This window comes from Numenius arquata, chromosome 3, assembly GCF_964106895.1.
Source record: "Numenius arquata chromosome 3, bNumArq3.hap1.1, whole genome shotgun sequence".
In the NCBI taxonomy this organism is placed as follows: Eukaryota; Metazoa; Chordata; class Aves; order Charadriiformes; family Scolopacidae; genus Numenius; species Numenius arquata.
The window spans coordinates 63676788-63697522 of NC_133578.1; the positions used below are offsets into that span (position 1 = coordinate 63676788).

General features: G+C 41.7%; 1 protein-coding gene across 1 annotated transcript in view; it reads right to left on the reverse strand.

Annotated features, from left to right (window-relative positions):
* The window catches only part of ENPP2 (ectonucleotide pyrophosphatase/phosphodiesterase 2), a 57401-nt gene extending 37224 nt beyond the window's left edge, over positions 1–20177 (reverse strand). The window contains exons 1-8 of the mRNA XM_074144858.1: positions 20145–20177; positions 19744–19846; positions 13653–13808; positions 11415–11540; positions 9324–9384; positions 8001–8098; positions 6806–6885; positions 5492–5611 (exon numbers count right to left, since the gene is read on the reverse strand). Coding sequence (XP_074000959.1) covers positions 5492–5611; positions 6806–6885; positions 8001–8098; positions 9324–9384; positions 11415–11540; positions 13653–13808; positions 19744–19846; positions 20145–20177 — 777 coding nt within the window. The remainder of the gene's footprint in view (positions 1–5491; positions 5612–6805; positions 6886–8000; positions 8099–9323; positions 9385–11414; positions 11541–13652; positions 13809–19743; positions 19847–20144) is intronic.
* Positions 20178–20735: the final 558 nt, after the last annotated feature.

Below are 20735 nucleotides of genomic sequence, written 5' to 3' on the forward strand. Positions count from 1 at the left end.
TAACCATACACTTGCAGAGATGTCTTTAAGCATGCAGAGAAGCAGCAGTCATCTAGGTGGAAGAATTTCTATCTGCATTAAACAAGCTTTAAATCAAATTCCCAGTGTGTTTCAGAGTTGTGACAGTTACTAGACTAATCTAGTGGTAGCAACCTCTATCAGAAGCGCCCTTGGTTAGCCAGACCCTTTATTGTTTAGGTAAAATTAGACAACAGACTGGAGAAGCTGATAGGAGCACGTTTCCTCACTACCCTCAGCTACAGGGTAATAACTCTTGCAGAAAAGCACGGCAAACTGTTACTGCAGCCTAATCACCAGGGAACATCTCTCACTGTCCTTAAATTAAATTCATCATCTTTCAAGGCAGATTACAAGTCATGCCTCTCACAGTCTAACACGAGTCTACACTTCAGTCAATGTAAGATAGAAAAAAAAAAAGCTGGCTGATGCCTTCTCAACCTTATCCATCCACAACAGCTGAAATTAAGAAGGGAATAAGGGTTATTGTTCCATTTCCTTTCTGTTGGTTAGTTACAGTCTTAAAGTTAATTAATCCTAGATGTTCCAGTACTGAGAGTGCTAATGTTATGCATTATATACTCTCTGTGGCTGGTCTCATCTATTCAGGTCACTTATCATAAAGTTTGCTGTGTTAGGCGTTACAAGGTCAGTACCATTTGTGAGCTTATGTAATTTATTTGCCATATGTAAATACGTTGGTTTTAACTGTTAATGTGTTAGAATTTTATAGTCAGCTGTTTAACTATGTCAGATGTGCACCCCTGGTTTGCATATGGTACAAGCCTTACCGTATTGCAAGCTATATAAAGGCCATATTTCTGAATTAATTTGTGTAAGGAGAGAGGAGGGGAGTAAATACTATAAATAAATAAATAATAAAAATCAAAGATTAACCACTCTGTCTTCATACCATGCCACAGGAATTACAGAATATCTAACTTTTCCAATGCAAAAAGATCTTTTAAATTATGGACCCACAGATTCAACCCTAATACACTGGCAAATGTCCCAAGAAATAATATACATGCTTTTCTAGATGTATATTAAAAATATCCTGTAAGTTGAATTACTGTCATTTTTATATCCTCTATGTTGAATGACTACATTTCTTCTCCTTTATTTATGGATAAAAATAGACCAGCTAAGCAATAGTTCAGGTTGCAATGCCATATGGAACATGGAAGTCCCAAGCTCTCCCTTTTTCCATCAGCATCAGCATCTCAGCACATCAGCAGCACATCTCAGGTCAGGGCTGATGGGGGGGATGGCTCTGAAGTTCGGCCCTTGGGCCAAATTACACAAACAGGCTCCTGCTTGCCAGCCAGGGAAGGAGATTCATGTCAGGAGCAGGGGAAGCACATATTCCCACTGAGCCAAGAGTTGGTAATGCATGAGAGGGAAATCCGTTCCACATCCAGGCAAAGGTGGGAAGGGGGGAAATCACAGCATTTCCCAGGTAAACAAACATGTACAAGATCGGTGCAAGCATGCAGAATCAATACTGGGGTGATGCCAAATGTTATACTCCTGTACCTTTTGCAATTTGTCCTGACAACAAGGTAAAACGCCTCTTCCATACTCCTTACTCTTTAACAGGACACAAACCATTTCACAGCCTTGACAATTAAGCATTGCCTTCTTGCCCAGACAGAAGATTTTGGTATAAGAAGCCTATTAAATAATTAGATAGACTCAAAGGGCCCTGTTGCTTGTTCATGGCTCAAGCTAGACAAAACCAAATACTTATTAAAAGATAATTACAGACGTTCCTTTGCTTCCCCCACCAATCAACAAAGTGATTGCAAAATGTGTTCATGACAAAAAGGCAGATGACAGCTCTCTGCAGAGCCTGGACTCCTCAGATGTAACTATCTTGCCAGTGCTCAGGCTGACTAGGCAAGAAAATGAAAATAAGAAATTCTTTCTGTAATCGTCGGATAGCAAAAATCAACTAAATTCCAATAAACAGGACAGCAAAATGGTTTTATCCCAAAGATTGATATAGAATGTGAAATTTAGATAAAATAAGTAACATCCAGTTATGATGTGTAGCGATGATGCCTAGTGCCTACAGGAATACTTTGCAGACTGTGAGGACAGCCTCATGACATGCTCTCACTCATCTAGGAACTTCACGGCCCTTTTTAAGGATTATCTCAGCATCTCAAGCTGGGCCCTTTTTGAGGACTGTATTCCCTTTAAAATGTTAATAGTGAAAATAAAGCTTCATATAAGATGCCCTAAAAAACCTTCAATGCTTTTATAATTAAGATATTTCTTAAGAGAGAAGCATCTCTGGAGCCAAACTCAGATCCAAACTGATTTTACCTTCTGAAGGAGTCTCTCTTTCCCCATTACCACAGACCAGCAGTTTTATACCTATCATCTCCTGACCTTGGGGAGGCCAATGGATTATTTCTAAGAGTCATGAAAGATCACTAAAAAGCCCCAATGTATTCTCTGCAGTGTAAGCTTAAGCTCACTACATCAAACCAAGACATGGAAAACTACTGCTTAACAGAAGCCAAAGGCAGCTGGGGCCTAAGTGCTTAAAGTTACGTGGAATGAAAACAGAGTCCCACCATCAAGAAAAATGAGCAGTAAACTTAGTTTCCCCCTTGGGAGCATGGGCCATGATGCTCACCATTTCTGTGAGATGCTGTAGCAATACGAGGAGTGGATTTGTGGCTGTTTCCTATCAAACAATTTTATTTTGAAAATAGGATGGTTTTAAGCTTATATAATAAATTAAAGTTGTATACTAAATCAGGAGACTGGGTTTCAGGAGGTCCCACAACCAGCCAGAGCGCCTAAAAACACTTCCAAGCTACCATTTCACCCCTTCTCATAATTCCTGGGGTAAAAACACTCAGCTACTCATCCGCCAAATCCCATTGATGTCCATGGTAATCTGGCTGTTTCTCAGCAAGATGCTGGGTATTAGAACAAGTAATTAAAAAGAAAAAAACCACCAAACCCCCCACATTTTAACAAGGCCAAGTGCAATATGCCAGTTTCCAGGAGCAAGAAAGTATTTCAGAAATTATCAACATTACATGACATTCTCTTCTTGGCAGTTTTAGCCATAATATGAGGCTGGGGGTCCCAGACTTTTTCTGCCTTCCTGGGCAGAAAAATAGTAATTCCCAATTCTGTGCAAACCAACTACCACTCTGCAATTGTCTGAGTACTCCAGTTTGAGACCCAAGACCTAAAAAGAACCAGATGAACACGTGATATGACAGACAAGATTCTTCCTCCCCCCTTAATTTTACTGTCTTGTCTTTCAAGTCCCAGCTATTTTTGGCAGTCTATGTCAATGTGATATTTAGAAAAAATCATAAAAGGGAGTTAGAAACTGACTGTATCTAATCTATATATAGATGGAGATAATTTTTTCTCTTATAAAAATTTGCAGATCTCTTATCAAATGTGCAATTCTTCCATGTGCAGAGAGTAAAATTTATAGTATACTTCTGCAAGAGATCTACCACCTCCTTACCCAACTACTATGGCCACTCTATCAGGTTTGCCAAACTTCCAGGTTTCCTTCATATTAAGTGTGTGAGGACTGAATTATAGCCCTTCCTTTATGCATTTGCTTCCAATTCTCCAAAGACATTTCCAGTTTACTACATATTTGCGTGTTTTTCCTTTTTAACACTTATTCAGATCAGCTGGTTTATTTTATCAACCTTATTTGTGTATGCAACACTACCCCCTGTCCTCTGAGGATTTCATCCAGCGTAGGGTCATCCACTGTTGTGTAACTTTCTTGAACTCTTTTCAGCTGACATTCTTCATGACCCTTGTTTACAATCCAGAGTGACTTTTATTCTCTGGAGCAGCATAGGTGTTTCTAATGGATGGGTGCGGGAATTACCAATATTCCCCACTCAACACAGCAGTCTACTGTAAGTAGACTTACAGTTTACTTTAAAAATATCATAGTTTAAAAATAGAGACATTTGTGCAGTCCCCAAAAGTTAGTTCCCCACCACCTAACCATGATTAAGGTAAGATGCACAATTAAATTTGCAATGCATAATTAAGTTGCAGCTGCTTAACAAGTTGTCACATGAGAGTTGAGCCACAATACTGTCTATGAGCTCGATGCCTGACTGCAGCTGGCACAGTTTGTCAGCTGCGCGGCTCTGGCTGTAGCTGAGATGAAGATGTTACCTGCTGCCGCCCTTTCACTGCTCCTGGTTTTGATCCTGCTTCTTTGCTCACCTCTATGGGGATAACAGCCAAGCATGTTCCTCGCCCTCTCCTCTCCACACAGCCCGTGCTAACAGCTAACCCAGGCCAAAGCCGGTCAAGGGAGTAACTATGTTCACTGTTATGCTGACAAATTTTACAAGAGCACAAATACCTCATTCTGGCTCAGCTACAGCCAGACACATCTCCCTGTCGCACATCTGCCTGCACCTCTAAATTGCCTTATCTCACATTTGTTGCGGACTAAGCCCACATGCAGACAAATAACACACACACCCGCTAAGCCTAAAACCATCTGAGTAACTTCCTTTAGTCTCTTGGGATATTTCTGTCTTAAGAGATTTGGGGGATGACACTGATCGTTTTAGCAAACAGCAATGACAGATTATGATGTTCCCAAAACCCTTCTGATTTGCCAACCACTTACCATCCCACTCTTTCGTGGGTTTAACTGGTCAGGGAGCTTTTAAACTGTAGTTCCCTAAGCAATCAGTGCAATGAAATGTGCATGTAAATGCCTGCATGTAAAACTTATTAGTTTAATTTAAACCCACTTTTGTTGGCAAAGAAAACCACTACAGCATGCACTGAAAAGGGGAAAGTACAGCAGAAGCAAGGGGACCTTCTTAGCTGTAGTAATGCAGAATACTTTGAAGGAGGCCATTCCCTTGCCCAGAATAAGAATTCAGAGCTAGAGAAACCGACAAGTCTAATGCTAATCTGAAAGAAAGGACCTAGTCCCAGCCACTGCTGCTGTGCTCAGGGCAGAAATTAATTCACAAACTTCTACAGCCTCTGCAGCAGGTCAGGTAACAGTGATCGCTTGTGGACTTAACAAATGATAATTATGAAGCTGTGCCATGCTACTCTGACAGAACATTAATATTATACTGCCACAAGAACATTAATAGGAGAAAAACCTGAGAAACCCATAATGAAAAGGAAACATTATGCCACAGTGACAAAAATATAGTAATTCGTGTTAAACTGCTGCCTAAGTGAGGTTTTTTTCCTAGCCACATCTAATTTATACTTATCAATGCAAGCACCTTTCCATAATCAATGGCTTTATTATTCTGAAAAGCCAAAGCCAACTCAACATGTTACATTAAATTGATAGACTCAGGGCCAGCTGGGGGGGAGATTAGGTACAAATTGTTCACAGATGTATTTTTTTAATTATTATTATTGGCTATGTTCCACAGCACAGAGAGAGGAGGAAAGAAGGAGGAGGGAATCTGAAACTTACCGGTTGACCTCCCCACCATCTGTGATTGAATTTCTCTCGCCCTCGAAGACTGAAGCTGGCATCAAACACTGGGTCATACATCGAATTGCCAACGATTCCATGTGATTCAGGATAGAGTCCCTTTGTTCAGAAGTAGATTAATTAGTAAAACCCTAATGCACACAAATCTAGTTCTTCATAGCTATCTTCAAATACCACTAAATTATTTTATAATAGGTATCTTTGTAACTGCATGCCAGAAAAGGTTGTAACTTTAAGATAAGCGCATTTAAAACTGGCTGTAATAATGAAAGCAGTAGGAGATGATTCAATTCTGCTAAAAAGCACAAAAACTCCTACTACTCGATACTTTAAAGTATTTTCACATTAGTTAAAAGTTAGTTTGAGGCCATCTGAAGTAAGCAAAAATTTATGAAAAGAAGATTGAATTGAACTTTCAGTTCCTCTTCCTTAATTCCCTTTCTGGAAACAGTAATACATCCTCTGGTTGCATGAGTAACACTTAGCATTTCCTTTTCATAATGTTTTATCTTCACCAGAGCCTCTGTGAGATAGGAGTTATTTCCAAGAAAAAAAAAATGAAGCAAGTCACCCAAAGCTATGGCCTTATATCACAATTTGTCCAGCAGTAAAGGCAATGTAAGAGGTTTCCACTCTTCTCCCTTTCTGTTGGCCTTCTCCCATCCCCAGCTTTTTGTTTCTCCATCCCCTCCTTTCTCTTCCCATTTAACATTTGTGCAGAAGCTGCAGGAAAGAAAGGGGGAAAAACAGGTAGGAAGTCCCTTTGGTCAGCTTTGGGAGCCCTGTCACTGTCACACAGGAGCATTTGCATCCCAGGGTGAGGACAGCCTGGCTGCCAGAGTGCCAAAGCGATGGTTTGTTTTGCTGCAGGGCCAACTCAGCATCCAGACACACTCAGCCGCTGTAAATTGTAAGCCGGCTGCTGGGTCAGCCCCTCTGACTTCAACTACTCCGAGAAGGAACAACTGCTGGTTGTATTCTGGGTAGGATTTCAGGGGTGTTTTATTCCCCCTAGAAAAACTGTGACCGGTAATTATACAGAAATACAAATAACTGCAAAAGCAGGCATAAGAAAGCACAGGAAAGCTGTAACGCAGTGTATAGTGGTGAGATACACTTTATCTCAGAATTTTAAAATCCTGAAGAAAATACTTAACATAACTGAAGGCCAAAAAGGATGGACAGCAAAGCAGTTTTATAAAAAAAATAATAAAATAAATCTTGCTTCCCACAACCCACATTCCTACTGCAATGCAACATTTTATCATAAAAAAATCCTCCCCAATGACTTACAGTAGCAAGGGTGTACAAGTTGGGGAAGGTTTTTGTAGGGTAGACAGGTCTCATGTAAGGAGAATGTGTTCCACAAGATCCTGAAAAATCAATAGGGTGTGCAAACATTAGGAAGTGAAGTCCTCAGACACAGAAAACAAAAACAAAAAAAAAAAATCATTTGCTGTGACTCAAAATGCTGCAGAAACTGGTTAAATTTTAACCAATTTAAATGAACATTCTGCTGCTTAACATTGGCAGGTCTTCCTGTGAAACAGTAGTAAATCCACTCACGCGCTCTTTGTACTTCACAATAAACAACTGAAATAGTGCAGCCGGAGGACTACAGAACCAGCTATATTTCCACAGACTGCCTTCTTTCTGAGCTAGCCGCCTTCCAGAGTCCAGAGTCATTGGAAGTATCTTGCTAGGTAAAACAATGTGAGAAAACACAGGCTAAATTTATGTGACAAATATACTAAAGCTGCAGTTTCACAATGGGCTTTGGCCACAGCTCCCCAGATGGCTACACAAATACGAGGGTCAGTCCACACACAGGGGGGCGGGGGAAAACACCAAAACCAAACAACTTTCAAGGGTATGGGCCCACATACAAACTACCACGCTATACTGAGAAGCTCAGATAGGCATTGCGCCCAGTACTCCACAAACCCAAGCGGATGCCCGCTCTCCCAGAGGTGAGTGCAGGGCTCCTCATCGCTGGGACATGTCCCCAGCCAGTTATCACACATTCACCGCAGCTCCTGCACCCACTTACCCGTGTCTTCAACATCAAGTTAATCAAGCAGAAAACTTTGTGAGCCCCTCCTAACTAGCCTATAAGAGTGCATGATACTTGTCACGTATTGAAGTTGCATTTATTTGCTGACAAAACCATATGAAGGTCACTGACTGTGAGCAGCGTTCCTCAAAGCAGCAGCTCTCTCCCCACTCTCCAACTGCTGTGTGCTGCTTTAGCCAGGGTGCTTTCAACCCACCAGCTGATACCATCTAAACCAAAGGGAACTTCTGCCATTTCACTTGCATGGAAAAAAAGACTTAATCTTTGTTAGACTTTTCAGTCAGAGGAGTCCTGCGTTTGGCTCAGCCCTTCTACCAGCCAGCTCCACACTGACTTCTGTTGCTCAGCGAACAATGAAAACTACTGGGCTGCAAGAGATTCTTTCATTTATTGTAAGAAAACAGATGTACTCACTCAGTTTTTCAATATTGGGCATGACCTTGTTCCCTTTCTTCATATACGATGCACGGAAACCATCAACAGAGAAGATGATCAAAGGAGGACGAACAAAGCTAAAAGCAAAAGCAGCAGGCAGCATTTCAAAATTATTTCTTTTCCACTTGCTCACTGAGACTCATGAGAATCTAAAGTACAGTTACTGCATATATGTCTATAATTTTTTTGCTTACTTAACAGATCAGCACAAACTGATAATCTCCACGCTTAGTAACATCCAGCGTTCGCTCCGTCAGTGAAAGGGCTGAACTCTAACATAAAAGACATCTTCCCTGGGCAGCTAATAGTAAATAGCTCAAAAAGGCAAGTGCTTATAGAAGGAGATGGAGAAGGAAAAAAAAATAGTACGCAAGAGTAGCCGCCGTAGCATACAACTGTAGTTAAAACCACAGGTCTCATGACAGCTGGACTTCTCTCTTCACAAACAAAATTCCATGTGGCATTTTGAGCAAGCTCTGTGAGGCCGAGCTCATTCTCACACAGTCAAGATAACAGTATTTCATGTTATTTTATTACATTTTTATTTACAACTGCTACTGGGAGTTGACCCTAAGCAGGCAGAGATGTGTCCTGGGCGTACACAGCTGGGCTTTCAGTGTTAGTCACCTGCTGTGGGGGTAAGCAGCCATCACTGTCACCAGAAGCAGCAGAGGCTCCTGTCGCCTCCAAACTGTCCTCCTCACAACCTCCTGCAACCCAACGCAGCGCGTAAGCAGATGCTTACCTTTAAGGATAATAGTGAGCCAACTGTTTTCAAAAGTGCTTACTCTCTCAATGACTCATATGCTCAAATACCTCACAAAGTCAAGACTGTATCCCACTGCAATTCAGAAATCCTTTCATTTAGGAAGATAACACTAACGGTATAAAATTAAATTAAATAAAAAAATATGGCCTGAACTGTGCTCTCATACCGCTCAATCTGAATTTTACTGAAATCATAAAAACCTAAACCCTTCCACTGACTTCAAGGGAGTTTGGTTACCTTCCCTATGTGGGTAAGAGAAGCAGGCAAACCCTTCAGTGGGTGATCAAAGGCCAAGAGTTCAAGCCCACGCATCATGCACCCCTACTCAACCAGCAGCTCAAGGGCAAATTAGTTACAACATTATAAGCCTAATTGTAGAAATGGTGAAGCACAGGAAAGCATCCAACCCACAGGCATCCAGGCTGTGTGACAGGGCCGGGGCAGAAATGTGGTGTTCAGAGGCCCAGGGCAGAGACGGAGACCATTGGCATGGCCTTTCCATCTGACTTTGCAGTTGTGTGCCAAACACTTACCCTGCTGGACACTCAGGAGCCTTTATCTCTTCACAGTCGTCATCCACCCAGTGGGTTTCTCCTACTCACAGAAAAGTGACATTGGAGTTTCAAAAAAAAAAAATAAAATAAAATATCTGGACACAGCTGCAGGTTTCACAGAAAATGTCAAAAAAAAAAAAAAAAAGAAGTCTAGCTCCAGTTAATAAATTGTCTTGTCCTACTTCCCATGAAGTTCCCATCTGGTTATATTCTATTCAACAAGAACATCCAAACTAGCACTCCTACAAGTAGCTGTTAAAACTGGAGTTAAAAGCATCCTTTTGACCGCAGAAGACAGTGGTAATGCTTTAGGCACAGTGGTCATCTATTTTAATTTTTTTATTTTCGACCTGTCAAAAACAGGTAATGCAGCTTCTGGCTGTGAATTCCCACCCTCCTCCCCACCAGCTCTGATGTCTCCATGAGCTGATTCAGCTGGCTAAAGACACAAAACAAAATTCATTCTGGGGAAGAAAAACAACTCTAAATAGTTTCCAGCTGGTTTAGAGAGCTGATCAGCTCATGGATCAGGTGAGACTCAGACACAGCTAAAAAAAGCATTAATACTCTTTCAGAGCTATATTAGTTAATATTACTTTATGTAATCATTTTCTTTAGGTTTTCACTGCTGAATGCTGACTATAGAGTGGCTTATGACTTACACTTTCACAGGTCAATTTAAAAACAAATTATTAGCTAATGAGGCTCGCTTCCTGAACCTGGCACTATTAAAGGAACTGCAGTTCAATTAAAAGAACAAAACAAAAAGTGCTATAGAAAAGACCTGCAGGAAATGTGTCCTAGAGCAATTCCAACTGACCATGACAGGAGGTGGAGGGACAATTTCCAAGGAAAAAAAAACAACAAACCAACACACTATCCTCAGATAGGCAAAGGCACGCATAAAGAGGAAACACTGTTCTCACATAAGGCTTACTTCTGTCAGAGTGCCAGGGTCATTGAGATAATTTGTTATTAGCCAATTAAACAAAGATTATGTACATTAAAGCTGGAGACATGTAAATTCATCTGTCTTGACCCTTATAAGAGGGAGTTCACAAAAAAGGCAGGAACCAAAAACTATACCAGTATTTAAGTGCTCTCAGACCTGGGTTCCTTTGGGAAGGGGAAAAATGCAATCTGTGGGGACTTGCTGGAAGATACACATTTCAGTTGGATTCCCAACAGCAAAATTCAAGTAAAGAAGAAAAGTCCATTTCTGATGTACGGATCTGGACTATTATAATTTTCTTAACATATGCAGTTAGCCAAAATGGTGTGGAAAAATTTTTCAAACCATAACCCTTCCACCAGTAAAGTTAAAGAACGAAAAATCTAAGAACTAGCTGAGATACAAAAGCGAGAACCTGTACAGCTCATTACCAAGGATCCCAAGACCTGCTCTGAATGGGAGACACATTACACAAGGCAGAACACGCTCCAAAAGATCTGGACTGAGGATGAAAATCAAGCCTTCACAGCCCATCCACCAACCAACCAGTGCAGGCTCTACTGCAGCCATGGTGTGTCTAGAAGGTGGCATGGTTATCCCCAACGTGTCCTCTGAAGCCTGTGCCACCCATCTGCAAAATACAGCCCTTGTATTCTCGCAACCCCTTTCCCAAAAGAAATAAAGCCTACAGGTGTTAGGCCAAGTAGTTTGAGCAGGAGCTTGTGTGGTGGGGATGGTGAGAGGTCTTTGAGATGGAGATAACAAATCTAGGAATGCTCCATTCCTTCCAAGACCATCAGATATTCCTGTTTTTGCTGTGATGAGGACAAATGCATCTGAACACTTGTGTTTTGCTTTAAACTCTTCACCACCCACACCTCTTTCTATCAGTATCTCTACAAGCAAAGACAATGTCCTTCTACCATCAACAAATTAGAATTATTCACTTCTGCTAGAGCCCAAAAAATTACAAATGTATTCCCCGTTCTTCCCCGCCTCCTCCCAAAAATCAGAACTAAACAAGGAGAGGATTCTTTCTTTAGAAGAAAACTCTATACCCACAGGGCTGTCTTCTGTCAGGTTTGGAAAGATAAGAGGTAGAAAGACCAAAGTCATACCTTTGCAAATGACTTGGTAGTTAGTACAACAATCTCCTCTACTTAAGCAGTCTTCAGAGCAGTGACAAGCATTGTCATCATTCCTGGTTTCTCCACAGCGATCTTTGGTACATTCCCAGCCCCGAGCTAAAATATTCACAAGGTAAGCAAGAATGAGAGATTATAATCAAAACAAAAAGTACTCACTCAAGCCATAATGACAACACTCTAGTCGTTAAAGTTGGATGTAAAGTTTATGGCCCCATTTCAGTGATTTCAAGGCCTCAGAAGTAGGTATGGCAACAAGAAACAAAAAGGACTCTTGTGTCCTGCAGGTACAGGAGGGCTCCTCCACCCACACTCAAGTGCTTCTGCTACCCTCAGGTGTTGTACTCCAGGGTTTGTGCAACCTGAATGTCACAAAAAGTGTGGAAAGAAGAAGACAAGAAAGGATCTTGAAAGATAAATGATGGGGCCTCGACCACAAACTAGGATTTCTGGTGTTTCTTGACTAATCCATTCTTTTTCTCCCAACTATTTGAGTCCCCAGTTCAATCCATAGGAAGTAAGAGAAAGTTGAAAAGAGACTATGTGGATGCAAATTGATGCTTTACTCCCATCAGTTCCTCATCCGCAGGGTGAGTTTCAGCACCACCTTCAAAGTTATAAGAACAAGAACTGTTCTTCAAGTAAAAGCATGGCACAGCTGCCGTAAAACACTCCACCTCCTCTCATCTTGTGAATGAAGTAGGATCTAAGAGCCTGTCTGAATTAGGATGCTCTCTCAAGGGCAGTACCTTGCTACACTTTGGAATAAAGCCTAAGGATGTAAGCGTATGGTTTTCCATGTCCTGGCCCAACCAACAAGAAACTTTAAAAATCACTTTAGACAACATGCACCCAGTAAAAAACACGCCACATCAATCCAACATCTTTTATGCCCTTTTCTCCTTCATTTGGGCCTGTTTTCTATAAATATGTAATAGTTACAGATTGTACATGTGATAATTGCCTTAATAAATGCCTACGAGTATATGACAATTCACACAAGAGTGCCAAGGGCTATCCATACACATATGTGGACATAGTACATTGTAGACAGGAGGCTGAGGAACTGAAAATCTGCTCTTTGGGAGCAAACGTCTTTTGTTGTGCTGAAAGTCTTCAAAAAGAGCCTCTCATTCTGCAGTCATCTACACCAGCGTCAGCAGAAAATTCAGATGGTTTTGGCCTGGAACCAAAGTAGTTTTTCATACCAGATTAGCTCATCATTTGGTACTAAGCTATTAAAATGATATTATTATAAACAGAACCAAGGAAGTCAGGACTCTCAAGCAGCACATCCATGGGCAATGATATTTTTAATCATTAGACTTCTCTTTTGGCTGCTTAGTAGGTGTAATTCTTTGATAAAGCAAGAAAGCGTTTAATGGCAAAAGTAGAAGGCACCTGTGTCAACTTTGACCACTGTGCAAACACTCAAGGAGATGGGTACAACTAATAATTTGAATGCACTATGCTAAGAAGTAAAACATAACTCATGCCCCTCTTTGAAGTTTTCCTTGCCTAGGACTCATGAAAAAAAACAAAACCAAAATGAACCCAGTGCTGTATTTCCATCCCCCAGGGTCCAATGAATTGAAGCCAAACATTTTTAACCAGTGTGTTATATGCATCCTGACATCTGGAAATCAGAGTCTGGGGCAAGGATAACAAGCCCAGCCTGTCACCTGCAGCTGGCTCCAAGAGGACCCACGCCGCTTCAACACTCCTGGGTTGAGAGGCGCCTGCACGAGTAACCACAAGCCCACAAGCAAGCATGAATTCCTCTAATATTAAGTTATCACTTGGGAGAAAAAAGGATGGCTGACACAGAATGACCAACCTCCAGCCTTTACCGTGGCTCTTTTCACTGCAACCCGGACATCAAACTGGTTCCTGAAAACTGATTATAGCTTTTGATTGAGTATCAGAAGACCTACTTTTCATATAGTATGAATAGTACCCTCCTTTTTCTGCCCTGGAAACCACGGCCAAAGCCCAGCAGTGAGGAGCGATAGGTGAGCATCCCTACTGCTCCTTGCAAGGAAACGTGGGCTGCATTTTGGGCTGAGCCAAGCCTGCCCGGTGAGGCGAGGTGAGGTGCAGAGGAGATGCAGGTTATGGCAGGGAGCGCTGGTTTATCTGGCAGGTCCCGACCGCTGGCAGAAACCAGGTGTCAGCAGCACCTGGCAGTGCGGGACAGGAGACCCATCGTACCTGTCTTTAAGCACAGCTCATCAAAGTCGAAGCAGCAGCTGTTGTAGCTCTTGCACAGGTTGTCACAGCGGCAGCCAGGAGGCTCTGCCTCTTGAAGTTCAAAGCATCTGTTTTTGCAGGAGCCAGAGGTACTGATCCAGGGGGAATCTGAGAGGACTGTGTAGAACAAGAAACAGGGCAACATCTGTCAGGCCGGCAGCGGTGGGATGGGCGGCTCAGCCCCGAGCCACTCAGATGAGCAAAACCTCAGATGCCTGCTCTGGGGAAGGGAAGGAAGCAGGAAGAGAAGGGTTGCTTGAAGAAACAAAAAATGAAAAACAAACAAAAGAAGGAAACAAATTCCAAAAAGGTTGCTCTTTTGGGAGAGGAAAAAAAAAAAAAAAAAAGAAGGAAGCAGCATGCTGTGATAACGTCCTGCAAAGAAACAGCCCTGGCTTTACCTCTGTAACAATCAAGAGATCATTAGCAGAAATGTACTGAAGTCTCTAAGGCCCCATTCCAGGAGCTGCAGCTATTCCTCAGAAGCAGGCCTTTGTTTTCAGAAACCAAGTGACATTTTCATGGCTGGCTGGGCAGTTTGCATAGGAAAGGACTGCAATTAATCTACATGCAGTCAGTGGGACTTGGTTCACTATACTGGAAGGCACCAAATCAATGTCAAGTGTGAAAGAAAACCCTAAGATGCTCTATAAATTAATGGAGAAGTAAAGCAAGGCTTTTTGGTGGGCTTCTGCAGAGCATTAAGTTATAAAACATTAACAAAATACAAAAGTATGTAAGAAATCAATATATTTAGTGTGTATAATTAAAGGGAGGACTGCCAGTCTGAAAACCATCAATAATGTATTAGACTTCAATAATATGTTTATTAGTAAGGGCCCTTACTGTCAAAGCTGATATGTACTTCTCTGCTCTTTTCTCAAAACTTAGTATTTTATACACCTTATATATTTTATACATTTTTCCTATAAGAGAATCCTACATGCCAGCTTATATGAAGCAGGAAAATTGTGTGCTGCTTTCTAGGGTTAATAATATTTTATGAAATAAAATAATGAATGTAGTTTGTTCTTTAAAAACAGAGGTGTTCCAAGGAAAATTTCACAATGCCTTTAGTTCCTTGAGAGACCTATTAAAATTAAGTCTTTCAAATTGTCTTGGATTTGTTTTCTTTTAGACCACAGTTTGGTTTTGGCTTTGGCAAACCTCACCATGATTAGCAGTGTGATTTTAAGAGGACTGATGCAATGACACTTTTGGGAAACTGTTGCTCTGATCTTTTCTCAAGTATTTTTCCCCTACTCCTTTACATAGCTGAAAGTTTAGTCTCCAAATAAACTGAGGGGAAATCTCTTCCCAAACAAGATGGAATTACCCCAACACCATGAGAGTGGATGGAAAAGAAGATGAAGGGGGAGTTTGGAGGTGACATTTAGTAGCTGATGTGCCAGCAGCTCCCATCTCCAGCACTGTTGCTCCACCACTTCCTTCGGAGTGGTGGCACTGACTCTGGTGGGACGCCAGCATAAACCTCTTCAGGGAGCAAACCTGACAGCGAATCAACCCTACAGCAAGATAATAGGTAAGAAAACCAAACCTAACACAGTTGCAGTCATGGATCATGGCAGCAGCAAGGCATATTCATATGCCTGCTGGAAAAGGTAGCAGAAAACAGCTGTGTCTCTGCTTTGTGGGTTTTTTCAATCAGGTCAGTGGTGCTCAGAGCAAATAACATCATACACAGTGAAGTTTCACTCCATAGGTACATACTCTACAAGCATGTTCTTATTGAGCCATCAATGTTTTTGGCCATCTGCATTTCCGAGAAGCTAAAGGTCATGTATCTATGCTGGCAACACACAGATCAGTAGTCTTTTTGCTCACATAAATAGGCCACAAAGCTATGTTGGAAATTAATCACATGGGAATTGTTCCAAAGCATGCTAACACTCAGATTTTCAGATATATGAAGTCTTGTTCCTTGCTCTTAATGATAACTGCTTCCTGCCAAATGCTTCTGAAAATCTGCTACCAAATAATATTTCCATGTTATTTAACCTTTTCTACTACTTTCCTTTCTGGAAGCTAGGTAATATATAGTCACAGACCCTGTAAGATGCAAATCAAAGGTATTATGGACTCAAAGGTATGACATACTAGCATACACTATATATCCTTTACACTGGCACTGCCCTCTTCGTTTCAAAGGGATGAGAGGGAGATCATTTCAGAAGGTCAAAAACCACATGTCAACATGTGTTTAGGAAAGAGAAGGTGTAAATCTGACTGCAGATTACATAAGGGACAGAGTCAATTGCAGCTCAAGGAATGCCTAGCTGTTGTAAAGAGCAGCTCATTTATCAAGAAACCACTGGAACACATTGCCCACAGAGGCTGTGCAATCTCTGATCTTGGTGATTTTGAAGAACAGGTTAGGCCACGATCTGTCAGTAGCACTTCAGTAATAACTGACCACATCTTGGGATACAGAGAAGGTCTACAAAGCTGTTCAAGGTCCTCTCTAGCTCCATCTTCTATAACTGCAAGTAGGGTTTCCATTTCACATAAGAAAGGTTTAGCCAAGCTATCGTGTCAGTTACTTTTTTCACATCTCTTGACAACCACGTTATTACTGATTTAAAAAATTATCCCAAGTTACTTAGCAAATTCAAGTCACACTTTCTGAGTCAGTGTAGGACACTTTCCATATTGCAACACAAAAGAGGACTTGGTTTAATTCCTCTAATCTCTGAACACATTAAGATTGTTCCTTTGTTTATCATGCTTGACCTTGCCTTTGCAGCCAGACCATGATTTTCAGGTCGTGCACAATGCCATGGCACAGGTACTGGTGCATGCAGAATACTTTGGAAATATATCATCAGGAGCTCCATCTCTGGTGAGCGTTTTCAAATTAACAGAAGCCCCTGCACAGAGCAAATTTACACAATTTTAAAGTCCATTTCAAAATTCCTGCATCCCTCCACAGCTCCTGCAATCAGACCTTGCAGCAGGCAGAGGGATCTCAACGTGAAGATCCTCCCCTCCTTATTTAATACATAAAGCTTTTCAAACCTTTTCCCATGCATTCTTTTTTTGGCCAACTAAGCTCAAAACAACCATCCAAGGATTGTCTCTTACGTCATAGGTTAGAGAGAGAAGAGCTACACAGGGCAATAGTGCTTTCCTGATTCAGTCTATGGAGGTTATTACGTTTCCATTGTAAAAGTGTTATATTTATCTTGGAAAGTGCCATATCAAACTACTTGTTCTGATTCTATCTGACTACAATATTTTTTTAAAAACAAAATCCATTCACTTCCAGTAGCATTTCAGTCATAGGACTACGCAATATGGACGTGCCTACACAGTCATTACAGGAAGGAGACTACCTGGTAAGAATTTGCCATTTTGGATCCAATGGATCCTATATGGTATCTATCAACCAAATACCTATACAAAACATCTGGAACACCAGTTCTGCTAGATAACATTCATATTATGAACTTGCATTTCATTTTGCAGAATTCCATTGCATTGACTAAAATTTCAATGAAAAGTTACATGAAGTAAAAAATACATCCTAACTGTACCAATACAAGAAAGATATGACTCTATTTTTAATGACATGCATGAAAATCCAGTGAGAAGGGATAGAAATTTTTCAGTGTGTGTCCTTCCAAAATTTAAGGTACCATCCCATCATGACCAAGGAACATGCTACAAGGGACCACTAAGGCCATTTTCCCTGCAAGTGCTTACAAAGATGTCTAGAAAGCTCATAAAGCAAATAACTCACAAAGGCAAGGTTAGGAAAAAATGGGAGCCTTGGTTCTCTAATGTATTTAGAAATTTTAAGTCAAAAATTGTTTCAATGAAATAATTTGTTGGACATAACTATTAAACATCTCAAATGTATAAAGGTATATATCTCTGTACACTGTAAAAACAGAACAAGAAGAGGGGTTTAAGCATTATGCTACTTCTTTGACGTGCATTTATAAGGGACTGAGGAAAAAAAACACATTGTTTTTGATTTGTTAGCGAGTTCTATGCTAGATGAAAACTAAAATCTGCTTACAATCATGGCGTACCCCTGGAGAATTAACAGATTGGTCATATACAGTAATGTTTGGTAAAGACATTTTCAATCCAAAAATAATTAACTCTATACACCAAGAAACTTGGAAATAAATAAGCCAAAGCACAGTGGAGTCGAAAAAGAATTTATAACAATCTTTTATTCTGGATATTTCATTGCACTGGCTTCTGAAGAAGTACAACTGGATGTCATGCAACTAAAAGAGCCTACATAGGTTCTTACATCACAGTGCTTTTGTTTTGTTAAGAAAAGCACGTCTCCAATGTAACCTTTTACTTTCTCCTTTAGACAGATGTGACTATAATATTTTATTCTTTGCTATCATATCTTTTTTTTTACAGCAATAAAAGTAACCAAGCTGCGTAAACACAGAAGAGACAAATCCCCTTCCTGTCTCCCGTTGTTGCACCATGGACTGGACTACTTCTATGCCAGGTGCTGGTCCAATCCCAGCCGTAAGCAAATTCTCAATAGACCGCCAAAAGTACCCCACGTCCTGCCCTCTTGCAGGAGATCCTGTACTTCTTCCTGTTTTCCTGGAATGCTGAGCTAAAGCTCCTGCTATTGGGAACAGCAGGCAGCTCCTGATCCCAGCCCTGGTGGTGTTGAACAGTGCCAGCTGGCTCAGCAGCTGGTGAGCTGGTGACCTCCAATGGGTCCCCCATATCAGACCTTGGCGACTTCAGTAAAAATCAACTGGACAGCCCTGCCTTAAAGGCTAGAAGGTCACCAGAGAAAGCAAAGCAACTGGCACTCAGGTGTTGAAGACGTGAAATGCAAATCCTTCATGTCACTCTTACACACACTGTACAACTGCTCTGCAATGAATGCACTAGAAGATAAAAATAGAACTAAATTTCATTTTCAAGCAATTTTTGTTTTTACAGTTGTATAAAGATCAAAAGCAACAGCTGCTATCATTTTGGTTATCTAAAATGCCTCTGCTCAGTGACCAGCAGCTCTGATTGTGGCTGTGATTAGACACCAATTCCTGTGAAAGACAGGGTGGGGAGGGGGGCGGGGGGACGGGACATGGACGGACACACAGATTCATTACCAGAAACACAATAAATTCAGGCCACAGTAACCAATTTTATAACTAAAATTCACAAGCTATCATTACAGACAAGTATTGCAAATGAAACCCTTTCACTTCAATTTTATTAACCAGCTCTAAGTCAATGACCACAAGTTTCCTTTCTCCTGCCAAAAGAAGGAACAGAGACACAAGTCAAGCCTACTTTTTTTTTTAAAGAAAAAACTAGTTTTCCATTTTATATGTTTTTCCACTTGGACTATGCCTGAGCTCACAAAACCCTATACTGCCCCAGAACACAAACAACGGTCCCTTCTGTGGCATGTTCTTGCTTTCCTCCAAAGAAAAAAGTAGGAGGCGAAAGAAAAACAGAGGACTTGGTGACAGCACATCTGGGCGAACACCTGCTCTGCTCTGCTCTCCTCTCCTCTCCCCGGCCCTCTCCACCGTCAGATGTCTGCCGTCTACTGTTCACAAACCAGCATGACCTCAGGAGCCACAGAAATCCCAAAAGCTTTTCTCACCATTGCCTCTTGAAAGCACTAATCAAGTTTCATGAAACCGCTTCAATAGCTACCAAAATAAAACCAGTTCCCTTAAGCCCACCGGGGAGTTTCTCTTAGCTCTAGAAGGAAACTGTGTGGAGCACAAAACATAACAAATGCTATGTAGGAGCTGATGAGATCGGTCTCTGTGAGACTGACAGTGCTCAGTCCTAAAATAAGCTAGATTTTCCATAGTCACATGCACACAGAGCAAAAGTTTAAGTAAATAGGAGACCTATAGGTGAGTCCCAAAGGTCAACTGACTCGGGCTGGGCAAGTTATTTATTCTTCTCTATATTCTAGAGGGAAAAGGAACAAGCAAACTACAGTTTCGGAGTAGGAGTGGTTACTAACCACAGTATACAACATAAGGGTATCGCGATGTACAATTTACATTTGTTACTGTACCTGAGACCGGGCCCTCATCCCATTCTTCAGATCTCCTAAATCGATTTGTTGTAAATCCCATGCAGACATTTACTCCAAAGGCAAAAGCAAATAAAGATATAACCTGCAAAAGTAAAACAGCAAAGTGAGCAAACTGTGCAAAAAGCAGGACTTCGGAGCTAAGAGTATTACAATTAAAGGGGCAGAGATGGTTCTCTATACATTCGAGCTCCCCAGCACTGCGGTTCCCATCACTGGAGCAGCAGCTGACAGCGTCACCGTTGGAGAGTAACACAAACCAGAAGGGGTTTATGAATAAAACATCTCTTTCTGAAGCTGAAACGCTCCTTTTTGTAGGAACTTATTCAGGAGAGACGGGCTACTCCTCCTCTAAAAGCAAACACGCTCCTCTCCTCCCCTACCTGGTGCGAGTGGACGCAGCCCTTCTTAGCCATACTAGAGAATTCTTGAAAAGCCTGCGCGGCACCGTCGCCTTTCCTTTATAGTGAGCGCAGAGCTGTGTTTGCTCTGGGAGTTCGGGCTATTAGCTACAAGTAATCCCACCTGGTGAGGTTGACAGGCTCGTGTGATTTGTCCAGGGGGTGATTTCATCATGTTTCACTCACAAATCACAGCTCCGAGTGCAAGAAGCTCCAGGCATCATCCCTCGCTGCGCCCTCCCCCCAAACACACACACGCGCGCTTTTATGTGGTTTCCTCTGGCAAAGCAGGGCTTTCTTGTGTTGCTGCAGCCAATAGCTGTTCCTGCTCATTTTATTCTCCTCGCAAAAGTAACATGGTTAAAAGAGAAACCAAATGCATCTCCATCTGGCTCAGAGGAGAAAGGGGGGGAAGCTCACTCGGGGCTACGAGATTAAAATCTCCTGACGCCACCCTCAAATGTCACCCAGTGTCGCAGGCACTGCTGTGCGCGGTGGGCTCAGTGCACGGGGCAAGCAGCCAGCCCCAGCTGCTGGCCTTGCCGCGGCCGGGTGGGCTTCGGCAGCTCGGGC